This window comes from Scyliorhinus torazame, chromosome 13 (assembly GCF_047496885.1).
Source record: "Scyliorhinus torazame isolate Kashiwa2021f chromosome 13, sScyTor2.1, whole genome shotgun sequence".
Taxonomy (NCBI): domain Eukaryota; kingdom Metazoa; phylum Chordata; class Chondrichthyes; order Carcharhiniformes; family Scyliorhinidae; genus Scyliorhinus; species Scyliorhinus torazame.
Genome location: NC_092719.1, coordinates 26,791,472 through 26,812,069, shown reverse-complemented (window position 1 = coordinate 26,812,069; position 20,598 = coordinate 26,791,472). Strand labels below are relative to the sequence as shown.

Genomic DNA, 20,598 nt, shown 5'->3' with positions numbered 1-20,598 from the left:
TGGATTCAGATCCAATCTGAATGAAGAGATTTCTCCTGAGCTCCCGCTTCATTCCCTGAGTGACTATTTTCAATTGATGATCTCTCACACATGCTGCTGCTCTATAGATCCTCGTAAATACATCCTTTGTTTTTCACTATCAAGTCTCTGAAAGTGCATTGTTACACTTACCAAATAGATAAAATGATATTTCCCCACATCCTATACATTTAGATGACGATGATTTATTGATGGCAAACAGTCCAGGATTCTGGTAACACCCTTTCCACTTGAGCTCTTTGCACTGAATGGAAAGGAATACTCCCTATGACATGATGGGGCATTGCACTGAATGGATGAGACTGATGAGATGATGTCCTCACTTGCAAATGTAGTAAAATCTAACACAGAGTTTCAGGCACCTAGAGTCAAGACAGCATGAGTTGCCTGAAGCGCAAAACTCACTCTACATTGTCCCATCAGACACTCTCAGTACAGGTACAGCATGGGTTAAATACAATTTAAAGACGGCACATAAATACAGCTTAAAGACAGTTAAATACAGTTTAGGGTGGCATGGTGGCACAGTGGTTAGCACTGCTGTCCCACAATTCCAGGGACCCGGGTTCGATTCTGATCTCTGGTGTCTGTGTGGAGTTTGCACTTTCCCCCCATATCTGCGTGGGTTTCCTCTGGGTGCTCCGGTTTCTTCCCACAGTCCAAAGATGTGCAGGTTAGGTGGATTGGCCATGTCAAATTTGCCCCTTAGTGTCCAAAGGTTAGGTGGGGTTGCTGGGTTACAGGGATAGGGCAGGGGATTGGGCCTAATTCGGGTGCTCTTTTGGAGATTCGTGCAGATGTAATGGGCTGAATGGCCTCCTACTGCACTGTAGGGATTCTATGGTTTTGTGATCCCGGAGTAATGCACCATCAAACACTACCAGGGCAGGTTCAGCATTAAAATCCCTGCACACGTCCCCATCCAGCAGACACAATCCCAAATGTATTGCCTTATCTGATGGAAAACACTTTCCATAAATAATACAGCAGAGAGCAGACCTTAATACTGCACTGGAGCATTGGTCGTAATTGTGGTCAGGTCCGGAAGGAGGTTTTGAACCTCTAAGTTTCTGACTCAGAAGGAAGAATGCTGCCAAATAAACCAAACTGATAGCTGTTGACACATGCTCAACTGGAAATTTCTGAGTTAAAATCACACAGCTGTGATCTCACACATGCAGTATAAAGAAATGCATGAGTTAACTTCAATATATATTCATTTTGTATATATATGTGTGTGTATGTGCGTATGTATGAAAGCGTTGCCAGGGGAGGTTGTGGAAGCAGACATCATACAAAAGGCTTCTTGACAAACACAGGGATAGGATGGGTATAAAGGGATACTGCATAAGGAAGTGCTGAGGGTTTTGGCAACGGTTGGCATCATGACCGGTACAGGCTTGGAGGGCCGAAGGGCCTGTTCCTGTGCTGTATTGTTCTTTGTGTATGTGTATATCTGCATATGTCTATTTCTGTAAACATGTATACATCTGTGTATCTATATATGTGCATGTGTATATATACATATATGCACACACGTATGTAGATGTGTGCGTGTATGTAAACAAACTATACTTACAGCACCGTGGTATCTCTATGATCCCTCAGTTCTAAATTTCTAACTCGGCAGCAATGTTTATTCGCTGGGAGCTGGGTTAAATTTTAACGAGGTTTAACCTTGCGCCTAATCTCGGTTTCACATTTCACTGAGATACGGTTGCACTGAAATTAAAGGAGCTAACATGATGTCACAGAGACTGAAGGGTGGAGGAAGGTGAGGGGGGGGGGGCGGTGGGGAATAAGGAAGAGGAAAGAAAGGGAACAAACAGTAAACAAGGAGGTGGGCGAGAACACCCGAGAGTGAGGAGGAGGAGGAGCAGCCGGAGAGAGAGGGAGAGCGAGGAAGGGCGAGGGTCAGGGTGGCTAAAAAGCTGCCCATGCATTTGGCAGCGTCAAGCCTGGAGTGCCACATTTGAAGCTCTATCAGCCTGCCTACTCACCTCGCAGAAGGAACGCTGCTGACAAGCTGCGGTGACTGTTTGAAAAAGAGCAGTTCACATACTATTTAATATTCAGAGCTGGAATCGGTTCGTGTTTATTTCCTCCTGGGTGCTGACGGCGTCGTTCTCAAATCCAGCTTCCAGGGATGTTGTGTGCCCCCCCCCCCCCCCCCCCAAGCAGCAACCTGAATCCTAACGCAGGCCAGCTCCACATCTCACACTCCTGCGGTGTTAATCTTTGCCACCTCGCTCAAAAGCCAGTTGCCTTTTTATATATAGATGTATATATGAAAAAAAAATAGAACTTATTTGCAAATGGACATGGCCCTACCCTGACCGGAGGACTTGCAATTCACACTTGGTTACTTGTCACAAGGGTGTCTGAAGCACGACTGTACAAGGAGGGAAAGTGGGAGGAGGTGGAGGAGGAAGGGGTTGCCTGCTGGCCTTGTTTCCATGGTACTCCCTGTTGAACATTTCAATGCTGTACTGTTCGTATGCAAGCCTTGGAAAATCTCGGTACACCTGAAACTGTGACAACGGACAGAATTCCTTTACGCTCCTCAACTGGATGGCTTAAGGGGGGAGAAACGTCAAAAGAAGAACAAAAATATATATATTATTTTGTGTGTGAGGTGAAGGAAGGGGTGGCTCAAGATAATTTGACTGCTGTCTCGCTGAGAGGCCAGACTGGCACTGCCACATCCTGGAGGATGATTTAGGACTCTTTTAGGAAGCAGGCAGGCAGCACCCAGTGGAGTATTTATGCGGTGGTCTTCACGCCCCAGAGCCCACTAGGCCCGAACTCCCTCCGCAGGGGATAGCATGAAGAAGTTTTCTTCCACGCGTAGTTTGAACAAGATCCTCCAGCAGTGCGGTGACTCCTGTCATGATTACGACGAGATTCAGGCAGTGGAGAAAAAATGGCACCTGCACCTCGGGGGTGCGAGGAAGGTCCTGAGCAGAAAGTCCAACCTCTCGTCTCTTTTTATTACAGCCCCGCCGCCCCCGAAAAGAGCGCCAAGTACCACACTGACTCTCCGCTCCAAATCCATGACTGCTGAACTCGAGGAGCTAGGTAAGACAACTCTCATCCCTTAATACTGTGTCATTGATGAATCAGTCAACTGGTTGTTCACTGCATGCTCTCTTCAATGGCCCATGTCTGTATAGTGTCATCTCCAGTACATTCAAGGTGCACGGGAGGTCAAAAGGGGAACAATTCACTGCCATCTGGCACAGTGTGCCTGCCTTGTGTGTGTGTGTCCAGGCACCACGTCCTGTACCTTTATCTGAAGTCAGGATTTGGACTTGACTGACATGGCCCTCATTTAATGCCCCTTGAGGTCATGTTTATGGGCCTCCCCTGTGAGCCCCGGTTCTTGCGGTTATGGCCTGCCATGAATTGTAAGGTGTTTTTTTTACAGCTGATTGGCCTGTAAGTCAAAAAGTATCAGGATTCAGCCAGAATGAGCCTGGAATCGGGTGGAGGCCAGACCAGGTAACGATGGAAGGATCGCTTGCCTGGGGAACTCACCAGATGAAACGGAATGATTACTCCTGCCTCATACTTTACTGTTTCCAATGCCAAGGTAGCAGCTTCTGTACTTATCCATCCAGAAAAGTGGAAACAATTCAATTCGTACAATACCACGTGACTTGTGCGTTTCAATGTCAGTTCCAATACCAAAGAGAACATATGTCCAACTATAGAAAAGGATGTGCTAAACACCCACGAAAGTTCATTCTTTTAGTATGCTAACATCAAAGCCCTTCATTCCAGCACCTTAACCCTTCCATCAAAGTCCTTTCCTCTTGAGCCTAGTCCCTAACTCTCCCATCAATGCCTGTACAATCAAAAGTCCTTCCCTCTCGTCCCTAACTCTCCCATCAATGCCTGCACAACTAGTACCCTAATAGTACCATCAAATCCTGTCCCACTAATACCCTCAAACAACCCCATTGAAGTCTTTCTAATCAGTAACATGGAAAATGCTAGAAGCTATTATCAGAGATTTGATAACAGGGCACTTAGAAAATGCCGATATGATTGAGCGGAGTTAATATGAGATTTATGAAGGGGAAATCATGTTTGACAGATCTTAGAATTCTTAGAGGTAGTAACTAACAGGGTAGATAAGGGGGAACCAGTGTATTTGCATTTGCAAGATATCATTGCACAGAATTAGGGCTCGTGGAATTGGGGTTCATATTTTTACATAGATGGGGGAGTGTTAAGGGCAGAAATTAGAGAGTAGGAATATACGGGCAATTTGCAGGCTGACACATTGTTATTAGCAGAGTGCCACATTAGTATTGCGGCCTCAGCTATTTACAATTTATACTGATGATTTGGATGAGGGAATTGAGTCTTGTATCCACATTTGCTGCTAATACAAAGTTAGATGAGAAAGTAAACTGCGTGGAGGATGCAATAAGGATGCAAAACAATTCAGACAGATTAAGTGGTCTGGAAATAGCATGGCAGATGGCATATAATGTGAAGATATGCAAAGTTATCCACTTTGGTAAGAAAAATAGAAAAGCAAAACAATTTTACATGGTGCAGTGGCTTCTCTTTCTACTCCTCTCATGTTTTCCATGGATCCATCTTTGAACCTGCTCCTATTTCTCACCACTGCCCCTCAGCAACATCACCCAAAAACATGTTTATGCTGATCGTATCCAACCCAAAAAAATACAAACCCACACAGCCTCAGGCACAATGAATCAGGGTTCCTACCCCATGCCTGCTATCCAGTGACTTTCCCTGGCTCAGGCGTGATGCCAACCAGAGTGAAATAGGCATCTGATATTCAATATCTAGTTCTGACTTTTGGGTGACCTGTCGAAGACTGTTGGTCTTCAGGAGATTGTAACCCCCTGAACCACCAGAGAAATGAGGACAAGTGTGGGAGGTTGGTTGGAATGGGTGGATGATACAGAAAGGAAAGAAACTGCTCTCGGCCAATCATCACCCTAGTAGAAGCAGTAAGTACAACGAGGGCCCAACGCTTGTAGTTTCCACTCTCTGACTGTACTCTCACTGATGCCAGTAACCCCTGCACTAAGATAGGAAAGAATCTGGCCAGCTGCCCTACTCTTCATCGTCACTCGCGACCCCTGTGAGGCAAAGTGCAAGTACAGTGTGCGGTTTGGTGTGTGACGTCCTCCATTGTCGAGTAGCTCACCAGTACTTGCTGCCAAGGGCCATGTCGGAAAATTGGAAGGGGGTGAATTGCAGGATAGTAGAAAAAAATTGCTTAAAGGACGTCAAAGCCAGAGGCTGAGTATCAACAAGGACGTACTTAGTAATTCTCTCATTACAACAACTGATGCTTTAAAGAAATGATCAAACTAACTTTGACTCATGTTGGCAGGGTTGTTGACTAGCAGGGAGACAAATGATTCAATTGTGTTATTTTCAGCGTATAGCAGCAGGCATTGAGCGGAATGAGGTATTAGTCAAACACCCCACTCCTGAATAAATCATGTAAATGAGACACATTGAATAGGAGCCTGTTCATTGGTTTCATACCCCCACACGAGGGACATGATGATGTATATATCAGGATGTTGAATTAGAGTGTAGGTGGCCTCAGTCACAGAACTGCAACGCAAACAAGTGTTTCAGAGGCATTCACAGGGTTGAAGTGCTAGAGAAAAATTGAATTTCCTTGCTCCTTCTCCTGGCCACAGCTCACTGAAAACAGCCTGCTGCCTCAATCCTTTTTATAGCTTTGATTCAGTCAGGGTCAAAATTAGTTTGACATTTGAAAAAAAGATCTGGCGGGAAAGAGACTACTATCCCTTCACAACTCCCATTCTGATGGTCCCAGGCTCCTGTTGCTTGTTACTTCCTGGGCTATGAACGCAGACAATATGATGATTTCAGACATGAGAAAGCCTTCACAGCTACTCTCTCTGTTATAAAATAACCGGGCTTATGTTTATTCGCGAATATTGGTGGCCAAATCTATAATATACAGAATAGCAGCCCAGCATGCATTGTGGAAAATAGAAGACCCTGTGTATACTTTAGAGAACAGTAGCCCCTCTGGATATTGTAAAAACTGGCAGCTTATGGGCTGGTGTGGTATTATAGGTATTACGGTACCTGAGAGGCTGAAGTACCATTGGTAGAACCTATATGCTTGCCATTGGCTAGAGTGCATAATAGCTCCGCCCTGATAGGTGGGGTATAAGAACCCGTGCCGTCCCACCAGCCCTCATTCTGTACCTGAGCTGCTGAGGGAAACACCTCGCTTATTAAAGCCTTCAGTTGTACTACAACTTTGTTTTAGTGGGCATTGATCGTGCATCAATTTAATAAGCTAGATTTTAAGAAGAAAGGATGTAGCTTCGAATCAAGCCGGAGTGTCTGCAACTTAGCCCCCACGCAGCGAACTCAGCGGCGATCTTTAAGCACTGGCTGGCGTGTTTTAAAGGGGACCTCGAGACGGCAGAAAATGCACCCACGGGAGAGCAAAAACTGCACGTCCTGCACTCAAGGGTCAGCCCGGAGATCTACAGCCTCATCGAGGAACCGGAAGACTTCGATGCAGCAATCGAGCTGCTAAAAGGACACTATATTCGCCCGGTAAACCAGGTCTTCGCCCGGCACCTGCTTGCAACAAAACGGCAAACCCCTGGGGAATCGTTGGAGGAATTCTACCGTGCACTCCTGGTGCTGGGAAGAAGCTGCGGCTGCCCGCAAGTTTCGGAGAGCGAGCACACGGAACTCTTAGCCCGGGACGCTTTTGTGGCAGGTAAGCTTTCATCTCAAATCCGCCAGCGCCTGTTAGAGAAAGACATCCTGGGTCTTAGGGAGGCCCAGGCCCTTGCAGGCTCCCTAGACGTGGCCTCCAGGAACGCCCGCGCCTACGTTCCCAACCGCGCGGCAGCCCCCTGGGACCCCGCAGCAGCCGACCCAGAGACTTCCCCCGTTCCCCTGCAGGCGGCCTGCTAACCCCGAGGGGTCCTGCTGCTACTTTTGCGGGCAGGCCAAGCACCCCGGCCAGCGCTGCCCGGCCCGCGCATCCACCTGCAGGGGATGCGGCAAAAAGGGCCATTTCGTGGGGGTATGTCACACCCGAGTGGTGGCCGCGGTCTCCAGCGGCGACTCTGGACTGCCACCACAAACGTCTCCATGGGCCCCGTGTGGCCAGTGGTCACCGCCACCCCCATATCCCAGGGCCACGTGCAGACCCTGGGCGCCGCCATCTTGTTCCACGGACGCCACGCTTGAGGGACGGGCGCCGCCATTTTGTGCACCCCTGGCCATGTGCGACCAATGGGAGACGCCATCTTGGATGGGCCCCCAGGACCCCAGCTCGGCCAACCACACACTGCCTGAACAGAATTCTCAACTACTGCAATTGGCCTTGGTGAATCTGGATCAATGTTGACCTCGAACACTCTCAACCGCAACGACGATTGTTTTCATCAACGGCCACGAGACATAGAACATACATAGAAACATAGAAAATACAGCACAGAACAGGCCCTTCGGCCCACGATGTTGTGCCGAACCTTTGTCCTTGATTAATCAGAGATTATCATTGAATTTACAGTGCAGAAGGAGGCCATTCGGCCCTTTGAGTCTGCACCGGCTCTTGGAAAGAGCACCCTACCCAAACTCAACACCTCCACCCAACACCAAGGGCAATTTTGGACATTAAGGGCAATTTATCATTGGCCAATTCACCTAACCGGCACATCTTTGGACTGTGGGAGGAAACCGGAGCACCCGGAGGAAACCCACGCAGACACGGGGAGGACGTGCAGACTCCGCACAGACAGTGACCCAAGCCCGAATCGAACCTGGGACCCTGGAGCTGTGAAGCAATTGTGCTATCCACAATGCTACCGTGCTGCCCTTAAGAACAAATAAATCTACACTATATCATTTTACCGTAATCCATGTACCTATCCAACAGCTGCTTGAAGGTCCCTAATGTTTCCGACTCAACTACTTCCACAGGCAGTGCATTCCATGCCCCCACTACTCTCTGGGTAAAGAACCTACCTCTGATATCCCTCTTATATCTTCCACCTTTCACCTTAAATTTATGTCCCCTTGTAATGGTTTGTTCCACCCGGGGAAAAAGTCTCTGACTGTCTACTCTATCTATTCCCCTGATCATCTTATAAACCTCTATCAAGTCGCCCCTCATCCTTCTCCGTTCTAATGAGAAAAGGCCTAGCACCCTCAACCTTTCCTCGTAAGACCTACTCTCCATTCCAGGCAACATCCTGGTAAATCTTCTTTGCACCTTTTCCAAAGCTTCCACATCCTTCCTAAAATGAGGCGACCAGAACTGTACACAGTACTCCGAATGTGGCCTTACCAAAGTTTTGTACAGCTGCATCATCACCTCACGGCTCTTAAATTCAATCCCTCTGTTAATGAACGCGAGCACACCATAGGCCTTCTTCACAGCTCTATCCACTTGAGTGGCAACTTTCAAAGATGTATGAACATAGACCCCAAGAACTCTCTGCTCCTCCACATTGCCAAGAACTCTACCGTTAACCCTGTATTCCGCATTCATATTTGTCCTTCCAAAATGGACAACCTCACACTTTTCAGGGTTAAACTCCATCTGCCACTTCTCAGCCCAGCTCTGCATCCTATCTATGTCTCTTTGCAGCCGACAACAGCCCTCCTTACTATCCACAACTCCACCAATCTTCGTATTGTCTGCAAATTTACTGACCCACCCTTCAACTCCCTCATCCAAGTCATTAATGAAAATCACAAACAGCAGAGGACCCAGAACTGATCCCTGCGGTACGCCACTGGTAACTGGGATCCAGGCTGAATATTTGCCATCCACCACCACTCTCTGACTTTTATCGGTTAGCCAATTCGTTATCCAACTGGCCAAATTTCCCACTATCCCATGCCTCCTTACTTTCTGCATAAGCCTACCATGGGGAACCTTATCAAATGCCTTACTAAAATCCATGTACACTACATCCACTGCTTTACCTTCATCCACATGCTTGGTCACCTCCTCAAAGAATTCAATAAGACTTGGAAGGCAAGACCTACCCCTCACAAATCCGTGCTGACTATCCCTAATCAAGCAGTGTCTTTCCAGATGCTCAGAAATCCTATCCTTCAGTACCCTTTCCATTACTTTGCCGACCACTGAAGTAAGACTAACTGGCCTGTAATTCCCAGGGTTATCCCTAAGAGACGTCCTGCCTAATTGACTCTGGGAGCACGGAGAGCTTCATACACCCCGACACGGTAAGGCGCTGTTCCCTCCTCATCCACCCTGTTAATCAAAAAATCTCACTGGCCCCCGGTTCCCACTCTGTGGAGATAAAGGGGTTCTGTGTAGCAAACCTCACAGTCAAGGGAAGGGAGTTCAAAAACTTCTGTCTCTACGTCCTTCCCCACCTCTGCGCGGCTGTACTCCTGGGTTTAGAATTCCAGTGTAACCTTCAAAGTCTGACCTTCCAATTCGGCGGCCCTATACCCCCCCTTACTGTCTGCGGCCTCGCGACCCTTAAGGTCGACCCGTCTTCCCTGTTTGCGAACCTCACCCCGGATTGCAAACCCATCGCCACCAGGAGCAGACGCTACAGTGCCCAGGACCAGATCTTTATTAGGTCAGAGGTCCAAAGGCTACTGAGGGAAGGGGTCATTGAAGCCAGTAACAGCCCCTGGAGAGCTCAAGTAGTGGTGGTAAAGACCGGGGAGAAGCATAGGATGGTCATCGACTACAGTCAGACCATCAACAGGTTTACGCAGCTGGACGCGTACCCCCTCCCTCGCATATCTGACCTGGTTAACAGGATCACGCATTATAAGGTCTTCTCCACGGTGGATCTCAAGTCCGTCTACCACCAGCTCCCCATCTGCACTAGTGACCGCAAATACACTGCCTTCAAGGCAGACGGGCGGCTCTATCACATCTTAAGGGTTACCTTTGGTGTCACTAACGGAGTCTCGGTCTTCTAACGCGAGATGAACCGAATGGTTGACCGGTACGGTTTGCGGGCAACATTACCGTATCTCGATAATGTCACCATCTGCGGCCATAACCAGCAGGACCACGACACCAACCTCAGAAAATTCCTCCAGACCGCAAAGATTCTTAACCTAATGTACAATAAGGATAAATGCGTTTTTAGCACCGACCGTCTCGCCATTCTCGGCTACGTAGTGCGAAATGGAGTTATAGGCCCCGACCCTGAACGCATGCCTCGGGTTTTTTAGGCTACTACGCCCAGTGGGTCCCCAACTACGCAGACAAGGCCCGTCCCCTGATCCAAACCACAGTTTTTCCCCTGTCGATAGAGGCCCGCCAGGCCTTCAGCCGCATCAAAGCAGACATTGCAAAGGCCACGATACACGCCATCGACGAGTCCCTCCCCTTCCAGGTCGAGAGCGACGCGTCTGACGTAGCTCTGACGGCCACCTTCAACCAAGCGCGCAGACCCGTGGCCTTCTTCTCCCGTACCCTCCATGCTTCTGAAATCCGCCACTCCTCAGTCGAAAAGGAGGCCCAGGCCATAGTAGAAGCTGTGCGACATTGGAGGCATTACCTGGCCGGCAAGAGATTCACTCTCCTCATGGACCAACGGTCAGTGGCTTTCATGTTCAATAATGCACAGCGGGGCAAGATTAAAAACGACAAGATCTTGAGGTGGAGGATCAAACTCTCCACCTACAACTACGAGATCTTGTATCGTCCCAGGAAGCTAAATGAGCCTCTTGACACCCTGTCCCGCGCCGCGGCACATGTGCCACCGCACAAGTGGACCGCCTCCGAGCCCTCCACGAGGACCTCTGCCACCCGGGGGTCACTCGCTTTTTCCATTTCGTCAAGACCCGCAACCTGCCCCACTCCATCGAGGAGGTCAGGACAGCCACCAGGGACATCCAAATCTGCGCGGAGTGCAAACCGCACTTCTACCGGCCAGAGAGAGCGCACCTGATAAAGGCTTCCCATCCCTTTGAACGCCTCAGCATGGACTTCAAAGGCCCCCTCCCCTCCACCGACCGCAACACGTACTTTCTGAACGTGATTGACGAGTACTCCCGGTTCCCATTCGCCATCCCCTGCCCCGACATGACCGCCTCCACCGTCATCAAGGCCCTCCATAGCATCTTTGCACTGTTCGGGTTCCCCGCTTACATACACAGCCATAGGGGGTCCTCCTTTATGAGCGACGAACTGCGTCAATTCCTGCTCAGCAAGGGCATCGCCTCGAGCAGGCCGACCAGTTACAACCCCTGGGGTAACAGACAGGTCGAGAGGGAGAACGGAACGTTCTGGAAGACCGTCCTACTGGCCCTACAGTCCAGGAACCTCCCAGTCTCCTGCTGACAAGAAGTCCTCCCCGATGCCCTCCACTCCACCCGGTCACTACTTTGCACAACCACCAATCAGACACCTCACGAACGTCTCCTTGTCTTCCCCAGGAAGTCCTCCTTTGAGACCTCGCTCCCGACCTGGCTGGCAGCACCCGGACCCATCCTGCTCCGAAAACACGTGCGGGCGCATAAGTCGGACCCATTGGTCGAGAGGGTCCACCTGCTCCATGCTAACCCCCAGTACGCCTACGTGGCATACCCTGATGGCCGACAAGATACGGTCTCCCTACGGGACCTGGCGCCCGCCGGAACTCCACATACATTCCAGTCACCAGTCGTACCCTCCCCTCCACCGCAGCACCTTACAGGAGGATCGGTCCTTCCGCTGCCCCTGTCTAGGCCCCCCCACCCACCGACGTCCCCCGCAGGCGCTCCCTTCCCAGGTCAGCCGTTTTCCCCACCAGCGCCGTCTAGGGGTGAAGAAGCTGCCATGGAGATCGAAGCCACGCTCCCGGAGTCACAGATGCCCGAGCCTCCACCAGTGTCACCACCGAGGCTCCGACGATCACAGAGGACGTCCAGGGCCCCCGATCGACTGATTGCTTCATTTTAACTGTAATCTGTAAATATAAAACACTGAATGTACATAGCTACCAGACTTGTAAATAGTTACTAAACACTGTACGGGGGTATTACGGTACCTCCATAACTAATTATACCATGTTATGTTTTGTAGTTGCTGGCCACCACCCCCGCCGGACTTTTGTTAACAGGGGGTGAATGTGGTATTATAGGTATTATGGTACCTGAGAGGCTGAAGTACCATTGGTAGAACCTATATGCTTGCCTTTGGCTAGAGTGCATAATAGCTCCGCCCTGATAGGCGGGGTATAAGAACCCGTGCCGTCCCAGCAGCCCTCATTCTGTACCTGAGCTGCTGGGGGAAACATCTAGCTTATTAAAGCCTTCAGTTGTACTACAACCTCGTTTCAGTGGTCATTGATCGTGCATCAGCTGGATTCTCTGATTTTGAGGCTATGTCTGGAGGAAGTGTCTAGTTTTACGATGAAAATGTTGCCGCCGCCCCCGCACTGATGCTCCGCCCGGTGGGGGGCTAATAGCCGTGCCACGTAACACTCCCAGTGATCCAGACATAAACGGCCGGAGAATTGCCAGGTCCATTGCCGCAGACTCCACACAGACCTGGCCTGCTAGAGAGTGCCCACCTGTAACCCCCCCTCGCCGCCCCCCGGACCACCCCCCACCAGTACCGCCAGCCTCCGCCCCCCCCCCCCCCGGCCAGCAGAACAGCTGCCCCCCCCCCACCCCCAGCCAACTGTGGCGGCGCTGGGCACAGTCTGCAGCTGCCAAGCGAGGTTGCCGAAAACTCGGAGCACATGTGCCTCATGGCATTGGAAAGCCGGCCCATCGGGGGCGGAGCATCGGGAGAGAGCCTTCAGGTGACATACTGAGGCCTTCCCAACGGCGTAAAGTCGTACTCTCCGATGATGCCGTTTTGGAAGGGGCGGTGTATCCGAAAACAGGCACCGCCCCCACTTTCAGCATCAAAAGGGATTCTCCTCTGCCTGATCGCCGATTACGATATCGATGTCGGGCAACGGAGGATCTCGCCCTCAGTTACTATTACAGAGAATAGCATCCAATGTATATTTTAGAGAATAGCAACTGTTACACGTATTGTAGAGAATGGCAGCTCATATATATTGTAGAGAAAAGCAAAGCCTGTGCGTATTATAGGGGAGAGCAGCTCCTGTATCTATTTTAGAGTAAGTAAAGTCACCACAGTCCCAGATTACCCTAGGCTGCTTTTCCCTTTGAAGGGGGATAGCTGTCTTGTGGTGATGTGACCTGTGGATTACCACACCTTGGGTGAGGGGTAAGGTTGAGAAGGCAGGGCCTTCATGAATAACTTCAGCCGGTATGGGGATTGAACCCACACTCTTTGACCTCGCTCTACATCACTGGCCAGCCAACTGAGCTAAACCAGCCCCCATTTAGAGAGTAACAAACCCTGTTTATATTTAAGGGAACAGCAGACCCTGTGTGTAAGTTAGAGGGAATGACAACCCCTTTTTGTACATTGAGGATAGTACCACCCTATATTTAAGGACTAGCAGCCTTGGTATATTTTAATCAAAACAGCAGCTCCTGCTTGTCCTAGGGAACAGCAGCCATTATTTGTATTATAGAAAATAGCAGCCCCTGTATACAGTGTAGAGAATAACAGCCCCTGTGTATATTATACGAGTCCTGTGTTTATTGCAGACTGAATAGCGGCTCTTGCATGTATTAGAGACCATGGCAGTGCCTGTATATCAGAGAGGATAGCACTCTTGAGTATATTGTATGTCATAACAGTCCCTTTATATTACATTATAGAAAATAGAAAAGATTGCGGATATTACTGAAAATAGCAGCTCCTGTGTATAATAAAGAATAGCAGCTCAGATGTATATGAGAAGGAATAGCAGATCCTGTTCAAATTATAGAGAATAGTAGCCAGTGTATATCATAGGGAATAGCAAGCATTGTGTATGTTACAGGAAACAGCAAAGCAAGTGTATAATTTGAGAAACAGCAGCCCCGGGTATGGGATGTCAAACAGCAACAGTCCCCATGTATACTATGGTGAATAACTGCTCTGGTGACAGTTATAAAGAATGGCAGCCTCGGAATATATTGTAGCAAACAGCATGTCCCCAATTATAGAGAATAACAACCCCTGTGTTTTAATAAGTACCAGCCCCTGTGTACAATGGACAGGATTCTCTAGTTCCCCGTATTTCTCGGCCACGTGTGTGGTGAAAGTCGGCCGGTGAGGGTAGCGAAAGTCGGCTGGCATGGTTCCCGAAGGTCGGCCTGTTGGGAAAAGTGGGTCCCGAGAAAAAAGTTTGAAAAACACTGTTACAGAGAATAGCAGCCCCTGTATGTGTTCTAGAGGACTATCTGTGTATAGGATGGAAAATTGTAGCCTATGATGTTACAATTATGAGATTTATAAGTTTATTATGTCTTTAATTTAAGGTAAAATGATGGGATTCATGTGATCTGTTCTAAAGTCTGCCTGACAGAAAATCTGGGTGGCTTGATTATTTGAGATTAAAGAGAGCACAGTTTGTTTTAGCGAGAGGAGGATGCAAGGCGTTCACACTTGAAGACAATGGCAGCACCCTGTGTGCTAATTGTGGAAAGACTGTGAGTCTCCAATGTCCGGAAAGGTGTTGAAAACGTTGGGTTGCAGACCATTGTGCTTTAAACTGTTAATTGACTTCCAAGATAAAAGAGAGTTGGGATCTCAAGGATAGCGAATCATTTCTACCTGTATACACAAGCCATAGATATTGTGGTGCATTGGGTAGCATCCTTGCCTCTGAACCAGAAGCTTCGGGTTCAAGCCTTACCTGAGGACTTGGTGACCAAGGAAAGTCCGCACATAATGTGAACCTGTAAATGCTTCCAACACAGGCCAAAGGTAGAGCAGGAGAGATTCCTGTGACGGACAGTACATTGGAGCCTCTACCATCAGTATCCATCGCTCCAGACTACAATGTGCATGCATAAGTGCATGTTGCCACAGCAACCTGGACTCCCTGAGTGAATCGTAACAGGCCACCATAACTGCAAAGCTCATGTGATTGGGGAAAGGTAGTTATGGGATTTTAGAGAGAATAACAGCTCCTGAGTACATTATAGTGAGTAGCAGAGTCTTGTATATTGTTGAGAATGGGAGCCCTTGTATATATATATTCTACGGGATAGAAGCTCCTGTACAGTATAGGTAAAAGCAAACACTGAGCATATTTTAGAGAATAAAAGCCCCTGGCCAGGATTCTCCATATTGTAGATAGTAGCAGCGCTGGTGTACATATAGAAGATAGAAAATTCTGAGTACATTATGGTAAGAACAGCCCCTGTTTATGGTATGCTGAATAGCAGCTGCTGTATGTATGAGAAGGAATAGTAGACATGGTTTGTATTGCGGAGAATAGCAATCATTGTGTATATTTGGGAGAATTATAACCTCTTTACATATTATCGCGAACTACTGATCCTGCATCCTGTGTGCAGAATAACATACCCTGAGGAAATTATGCAGAATATAAACCTCTGTGTGAACTTAGAGCATAGCTGCCCACGTACATATTTTGGAGATTAGAGTGCCCTACACATATTATAGTTAATGGAATACGTTATAATGAATGGTAGTCCCTGTGTATATCAGAGAGAACATAGAGAATGGCAGCACTGGTATATAACATAGAGAGTAGCAGCTCCTTTATTAAATAGGCCAGCAGACTCTTTGTATGTTGCAGAGAATAGTAGAACAGTTTATATTATAGGGAATAGCTGCCCCTGTATATCTAATAATGAATAGCAGCTTCTGTACACTGTAATAGGGACTGCCTTGCATATTGCTGAAAATGCATACCCTGTGAATGTATTCGAGGATAGCAGACCCTGTGTGCCTAACACTCGTGTACAGAACTAGGCTGATGTCACAGCAAATGCAACAGGTCTTCTATCTTTCCCACAAATGTGAGTGTTATAGTCTGATCAGCACAAACTTAATTTTATGCAAGATATCGCAAAGTTTTGTTTTTCATTTCCTGACATTTATCTCATCCATAAAGCATGGGGCGTGTACAAACTCTTAACATGAGGAGCTGATTTTGTTTTTACCATGCTCTTACCTCTGTGGTACACCAATAAATCTTTCAGTGTTTAAGTTCATCGGTATGACATTAATAAACAGAAAGATATTGCACTATGAAGTAGGACTGCCATGTTCTCCTGGTGTTCCTTGTCATGCATTATTGGCACAGTTCTTTGTCCGGAATGTGTTTGTCTCCTTAACTTGAATGTTCTGTGTATTTTTTTATGGATTGCTAACCCTTTCCTCTAGAATCAGTCTTGTAGACATTGCCACTCATTCTTCCATTCCATCCTAACGCTCCGATTCTTTTCTTTCCAAGCCTCTGTACGCAGAAGGAAAACGGGTAAGTTGTTCTCTTAAAACCTGACAACAAACGCCATTTTATTTCTCGTGGTGCTTTGTGTGTTGGCGCTGTGTTGAGCAGACCTGCTTCTGTTGAGTGGTACACTTGCAAAGTTTTAAGAGAACAGTCATTACGCGCACCCTGCCCCACCATTTCCTCCACCACATAAACTCAGGGTGGTGGAAACATTTTTGAAGCGCACTGTGTGAAGCAAAAATTATGAATATGTTTCTAAATTGTGTTACAAACCAAAATCTGGCGCAGTAAAGAAATGGCTGAGTAGAGCACACGGAAGAGTAGAGTGTGCATGGGCTGTGGAAGGAGATTAATTGGGTGAGTAGAATCCATGATAAAATAGAGTGTTTGAAGGGAATTCCTGATTCGATGCCCAAAAGAAGGAGGTCAGACTATGAGATCTTGACAGCTCCCCAGAACCTTTACATTGGAGAAAATTATACTATCAAAATGAAGTGCTGAGTGTGATGCCTCTAGTTTCCTCTCAAAGAGTGTCAGTGATTGTATGTCTGTGTTTGTATGTCTGCGTTTGTATGTCTGCGTTTGTGACTCCAAAGTCTGAGTCCGAGTCACAGGGACCTAGGTAAAATTCCTGTCTCAGGTTCTGTAACCCACTTCTTAACGACGAATGTATGTTGAAGAACAACATAATTCAGTTTATTTTACCCATGCCTTTGCAAATTTGCCCATTAATTCCAGACCAATACAGAGTCCACAAACAGCATGGTGCCAATACATTGGTCAGTTGGTGGTCATTTTCAAGAGGTAAAGCTCTTAACTCAAACACAAGGTGCTTGCTTACAAATTAAATCCATGAAGCAATATAACTGCAAGTGCTTTGTCTCTCTTGCAGCAAATTAACCTTTCCCATAGGTAGAAAGATTCCTGCTTAGTGGTGTCTACCATTTTATTTTAGAGATCTCTTTTCTCTTCAGAATTTTCTTCATAATAGCAAGGTCAGTCCTCAATACTTTTGCAGTGACACTCTATGTTGAAAGAAACTCCTGCCATCAAGAACAGTTATTCACTGGGCAAACCGGGAAATCTTTCTCAGAATGGCCCTTTTGTCGGGTTTCTTAGAGGGCCCGATCGAAACGAATTGCAACAGAGTCCCGTGTCAAGCGTGTTTAGCCGGGTGTTTCCTGGCACCTGTAGCGCCAAGAACCACCACGCTGTCTAACAGGACTTTGTTTCATTCCGGGGCCTCAGCAGGGAACGTCCCGCTGCGGCCTCACTTGTTGCGTTTCCTTCACTGAGGAGCTCTGCTCGCCAGAACTTCACAGTGCAGGAGGAGATCAGAACGACAGACCCCCCCAAAGCCCCAACTCACCGATAAGGGGCTCCTCGGGCCCCACGCACCCCAAATCACATGGGCAGGGCCCGCCATGGTCCTGATCCCAGATGTGGGAGAAAAGCCAGCCTGGCACCTTGGCACTGCCAGCCTGGCATCCAGGCAGTACCCCTTCCAGCTGGCAGTGCAACCTGGGCACCTTGGCAGTTTCCACCTGGCACCCTGGTGGCACTGCAAGCCTGGTGTCTTGCCAGGTTGGCAGTGCCAAGGTGCCCGATGGTACCAGCTGTGCCAGAGTGCCACCCTGCCAGAGGGCAACCGCCTGGGGGCCTCCAGGAATCCCTTGGGAGTGCCATTTTGTCTGATTCCTGTTTGTGGGGACCAGTACTGAAAGGCACTCACCTGAGGCCTCTGAGGCGAAGGGGTTAGATCCCAGGGCTTCGGTAGATCAGGTGAGTTGCATTTTAGTGTGAGACTAGCTGTCTCACTGTAATATGCAGATTTTCCAAATATGATCCCGCCCTCAGTGGGTGGGATTCATATCGCGATGTCTCGCGAGATCGTGTTAGATCTCGTGAGGCGTAGTGAGCCGGATAGATCCCCAAAGAAGAACGTTCGAATGTTTGCGCCCAGAATGTTTGATAAGTTCAATACCAACTCTAGCACTTCTACTAGCGTCAGTGTTTCTGCAGCTGGGGTACTTAAACCACCATTTTTATTTTCTTGACTTCCCGGGCCAAGGCAAGAATCTATAGACACAGTTGTTCTTGAAAACCCATCTGTAAAAATTGCATGGGAGGTATCACGAAAAAGAACTCGTCATATTTTTCAATAAGAAGTCTTACAACACAGTTAAAGTCCAACAGGTTTGTTTTGAATCACTGGCTTTCGGAGCGCAGCTCCTTCCTCAGGTCTTTCAGGTCACCAAGACTGGAAACTTGTATTTCTCCAAATTTCTTTAATGTTTTATTTTCCCTCAAAACCTTCTTACCTTTAATGTGTTCCATCAAGTTCCAGGAAGTCATAACTCACATTGGGTGTTGTCAGAATTCATGGTTCAACTGTCCAATCAAACTTCTTAATTGCTCTGTTGCTTCTTTGGATGCAAGGTCATCTTTTTGTGAGGACCTGGTCCAATTTATTGGGATACGGTTAAAACTTTCTTGGTATGAATGCTGATTCAAGATTACACCTGATCTATTCTGCTTAATGTCTAACTATGTATTTAAAGGCCCCCAAAGCCCAATTTCCAATGTTAAGTCCCTATTTTATCTTATCTATAATACATTACTCAAATTCCGCAGAACCTCCCTGTGGTAACTTGACCACCGAAAGGTAGTCGAAACACATTGTGAATCTTCTATAATATATAAAAATAATGAAGTTTAAAATACAATATGGACTCATAAACGGGAGCAGCTAGGCAAACTTCAAAATAACAGTAACTGAAAAGAATTAGAACTAACGGCAGTTAAATACGAATATTCAAAGGTAGCAACAACAACTAATGACGTCACAGGACTTCCTGATGACGTCAGCAATAGATTTTGCTAGGATACCAAATCAGATCCCAACTTTTGTTAGGATGCCAGATGAGAACCCCAAATAAATTTTCTATTTGTAAAACTGTGAGGAAAGGATACTTCACCCCAGGGGTGATGACCCTGACCAATAGTTATCTTTTATGTTAAAACAAACTTTAATTTAAAGACAAAATTAACCACATTAATATCAACGTAACAGCTTTACAATTATCAGTTAAATAGTTCTTAAACAAAAGGAAATAACTTGAATGTACTATCTACCTTGCCGCAAATTCCAATTAAGCAATCCAAAACAGTTCAAATGCCACTTATAACTAAAGTTAACAAAACATGTTATTTGCTTAGCTGTACAGAGACTTTTGGAGAGAGTTTTGAAGACCAGATCCAGTGCACTTCTGCTCAACCTAACAGCATTTGGCAAAACTGCTGTTCAACTTAAAACCCTATAACAAACTGCAAAACTACAACAGACATGGATCCTCCCATAAATTACATCTTCTGTATGCCACTAAGTCCCATGGCCTGCTTAGCTAGGACTAAACAGCACTCCCTCATAAATTATATACACTCCAGGGAATCTCTGGCCACCATATCAATATCCCGTTAGTCTTTTATGTGTAAACAAGTAAGTGGTTGGAATGAATGATTACCTCACCTTTTCCAACTCTTTAATTACAGCTTTAGCAGTAAATTCATCATAGTCCCAGATTACCAAAAATTGCTTTCCTCTTTGAGGGGGAGAGCTGACTGGTAGTGATTTAACCTGAGAATCACAACACCTCAGGCATGGAGCAAGGTCAACAAAGGCCTTCATAAATAACTTCAGTCAGTACTGGAATTAAACCCGCGCTGTTGGCCTCATTCTGCATCACGAACCAGCTGTTCAGCCAGCATGGTAGCACAGTGGTTAGCATTGTTGCTTCACAGCACCAGGGTCCCAGGTTCGATTCCCGCTTGGGTCACTGCTTGTGCGGAGTCTCCACATTCTCCCCGTGTCTGCGTGGGTTTCCTCCGGGTCCTCCAGTTTCCTCCCACAAGTAGGCTTACATTAACACTGCAATGAAGTTACTGTGAAAAGCCCCTAGTCGCCACATTCCGGCGCCTGTTTGTGTAACATAGGTGAATTGGACATTCTGAATTCACCCTCCGTGTACCCAAACAGGCGCCAGAATGTGGCGACTAGGGGATTTTCACAGTAACTTCATTGCAGTGTTAATGTAAGCCTACTTGTGACAATATAGATTATTAAAAAAAAACTGAGATTTCTTTACTTGGTGTAGTGCACACACCTTCCTGCCGCCATTGGCCTTCGGAATATCCTTTGCATTATTGGCAGCCAATTCTATGTCCTGCGAAA

General features: G+C 47.3%; 1 protein-coding gene and 1 long non-coding RNA gene across 7 annotated transcripts in view; one reads left to right on the top strand and one right to left on the bottom strand.

Moving 5' to 3' along the window:
- LOC140387910 (uncharacterized) overlaps window positions 1–2,539 on the bottom strand; it is a 34,581-nt gene extending 32,042 nt beyond the window's left edge. Inside the window, exon 1 of one of the 2 annotated variants that reach the window (XR_011934030.1) lies at window positions 2,040–2,539. This is a non-coding gene — a long non-coding RNA (uncharacterized lncRNA). Of the gene's footprint in view, window positions 1–1,618; window positions 1,790–2,039 lie in introns of those variants that run through there. The other variant, XR_011934029.1, reaches the window with a different exon arrangement.
- The window catches only part of LOC140387908 (SH3 and multiple ankyrin repeat domains protein 3-like), a 1,536,301-nt gene that overhangs the window by 1,424,461 nt on the left and 91,242 nt on the right, over window positions 1–20,598 (top strand). For 4 of the 5 annotated variants that reach the window (XM_072471213.1, XM_072471209.1, XM_072471210.1 and 1 more), the window contains exons 20-21: window positions 3,037–3,117; window positions 16,368–16,391. In XM_072471213.1, the coding sequence (XP_072327314.1) occupies window positions 3,037–3,117; window positions 16,368–16,391 (105 nt within the window). The remainder of the gene's footprint in view (window positions 1–3,036; window positions 3,118–16,367; window positions 16,392–20,598) is intronic. The other variant, XM_072471211.1, reaches the window with a different exon arrangement.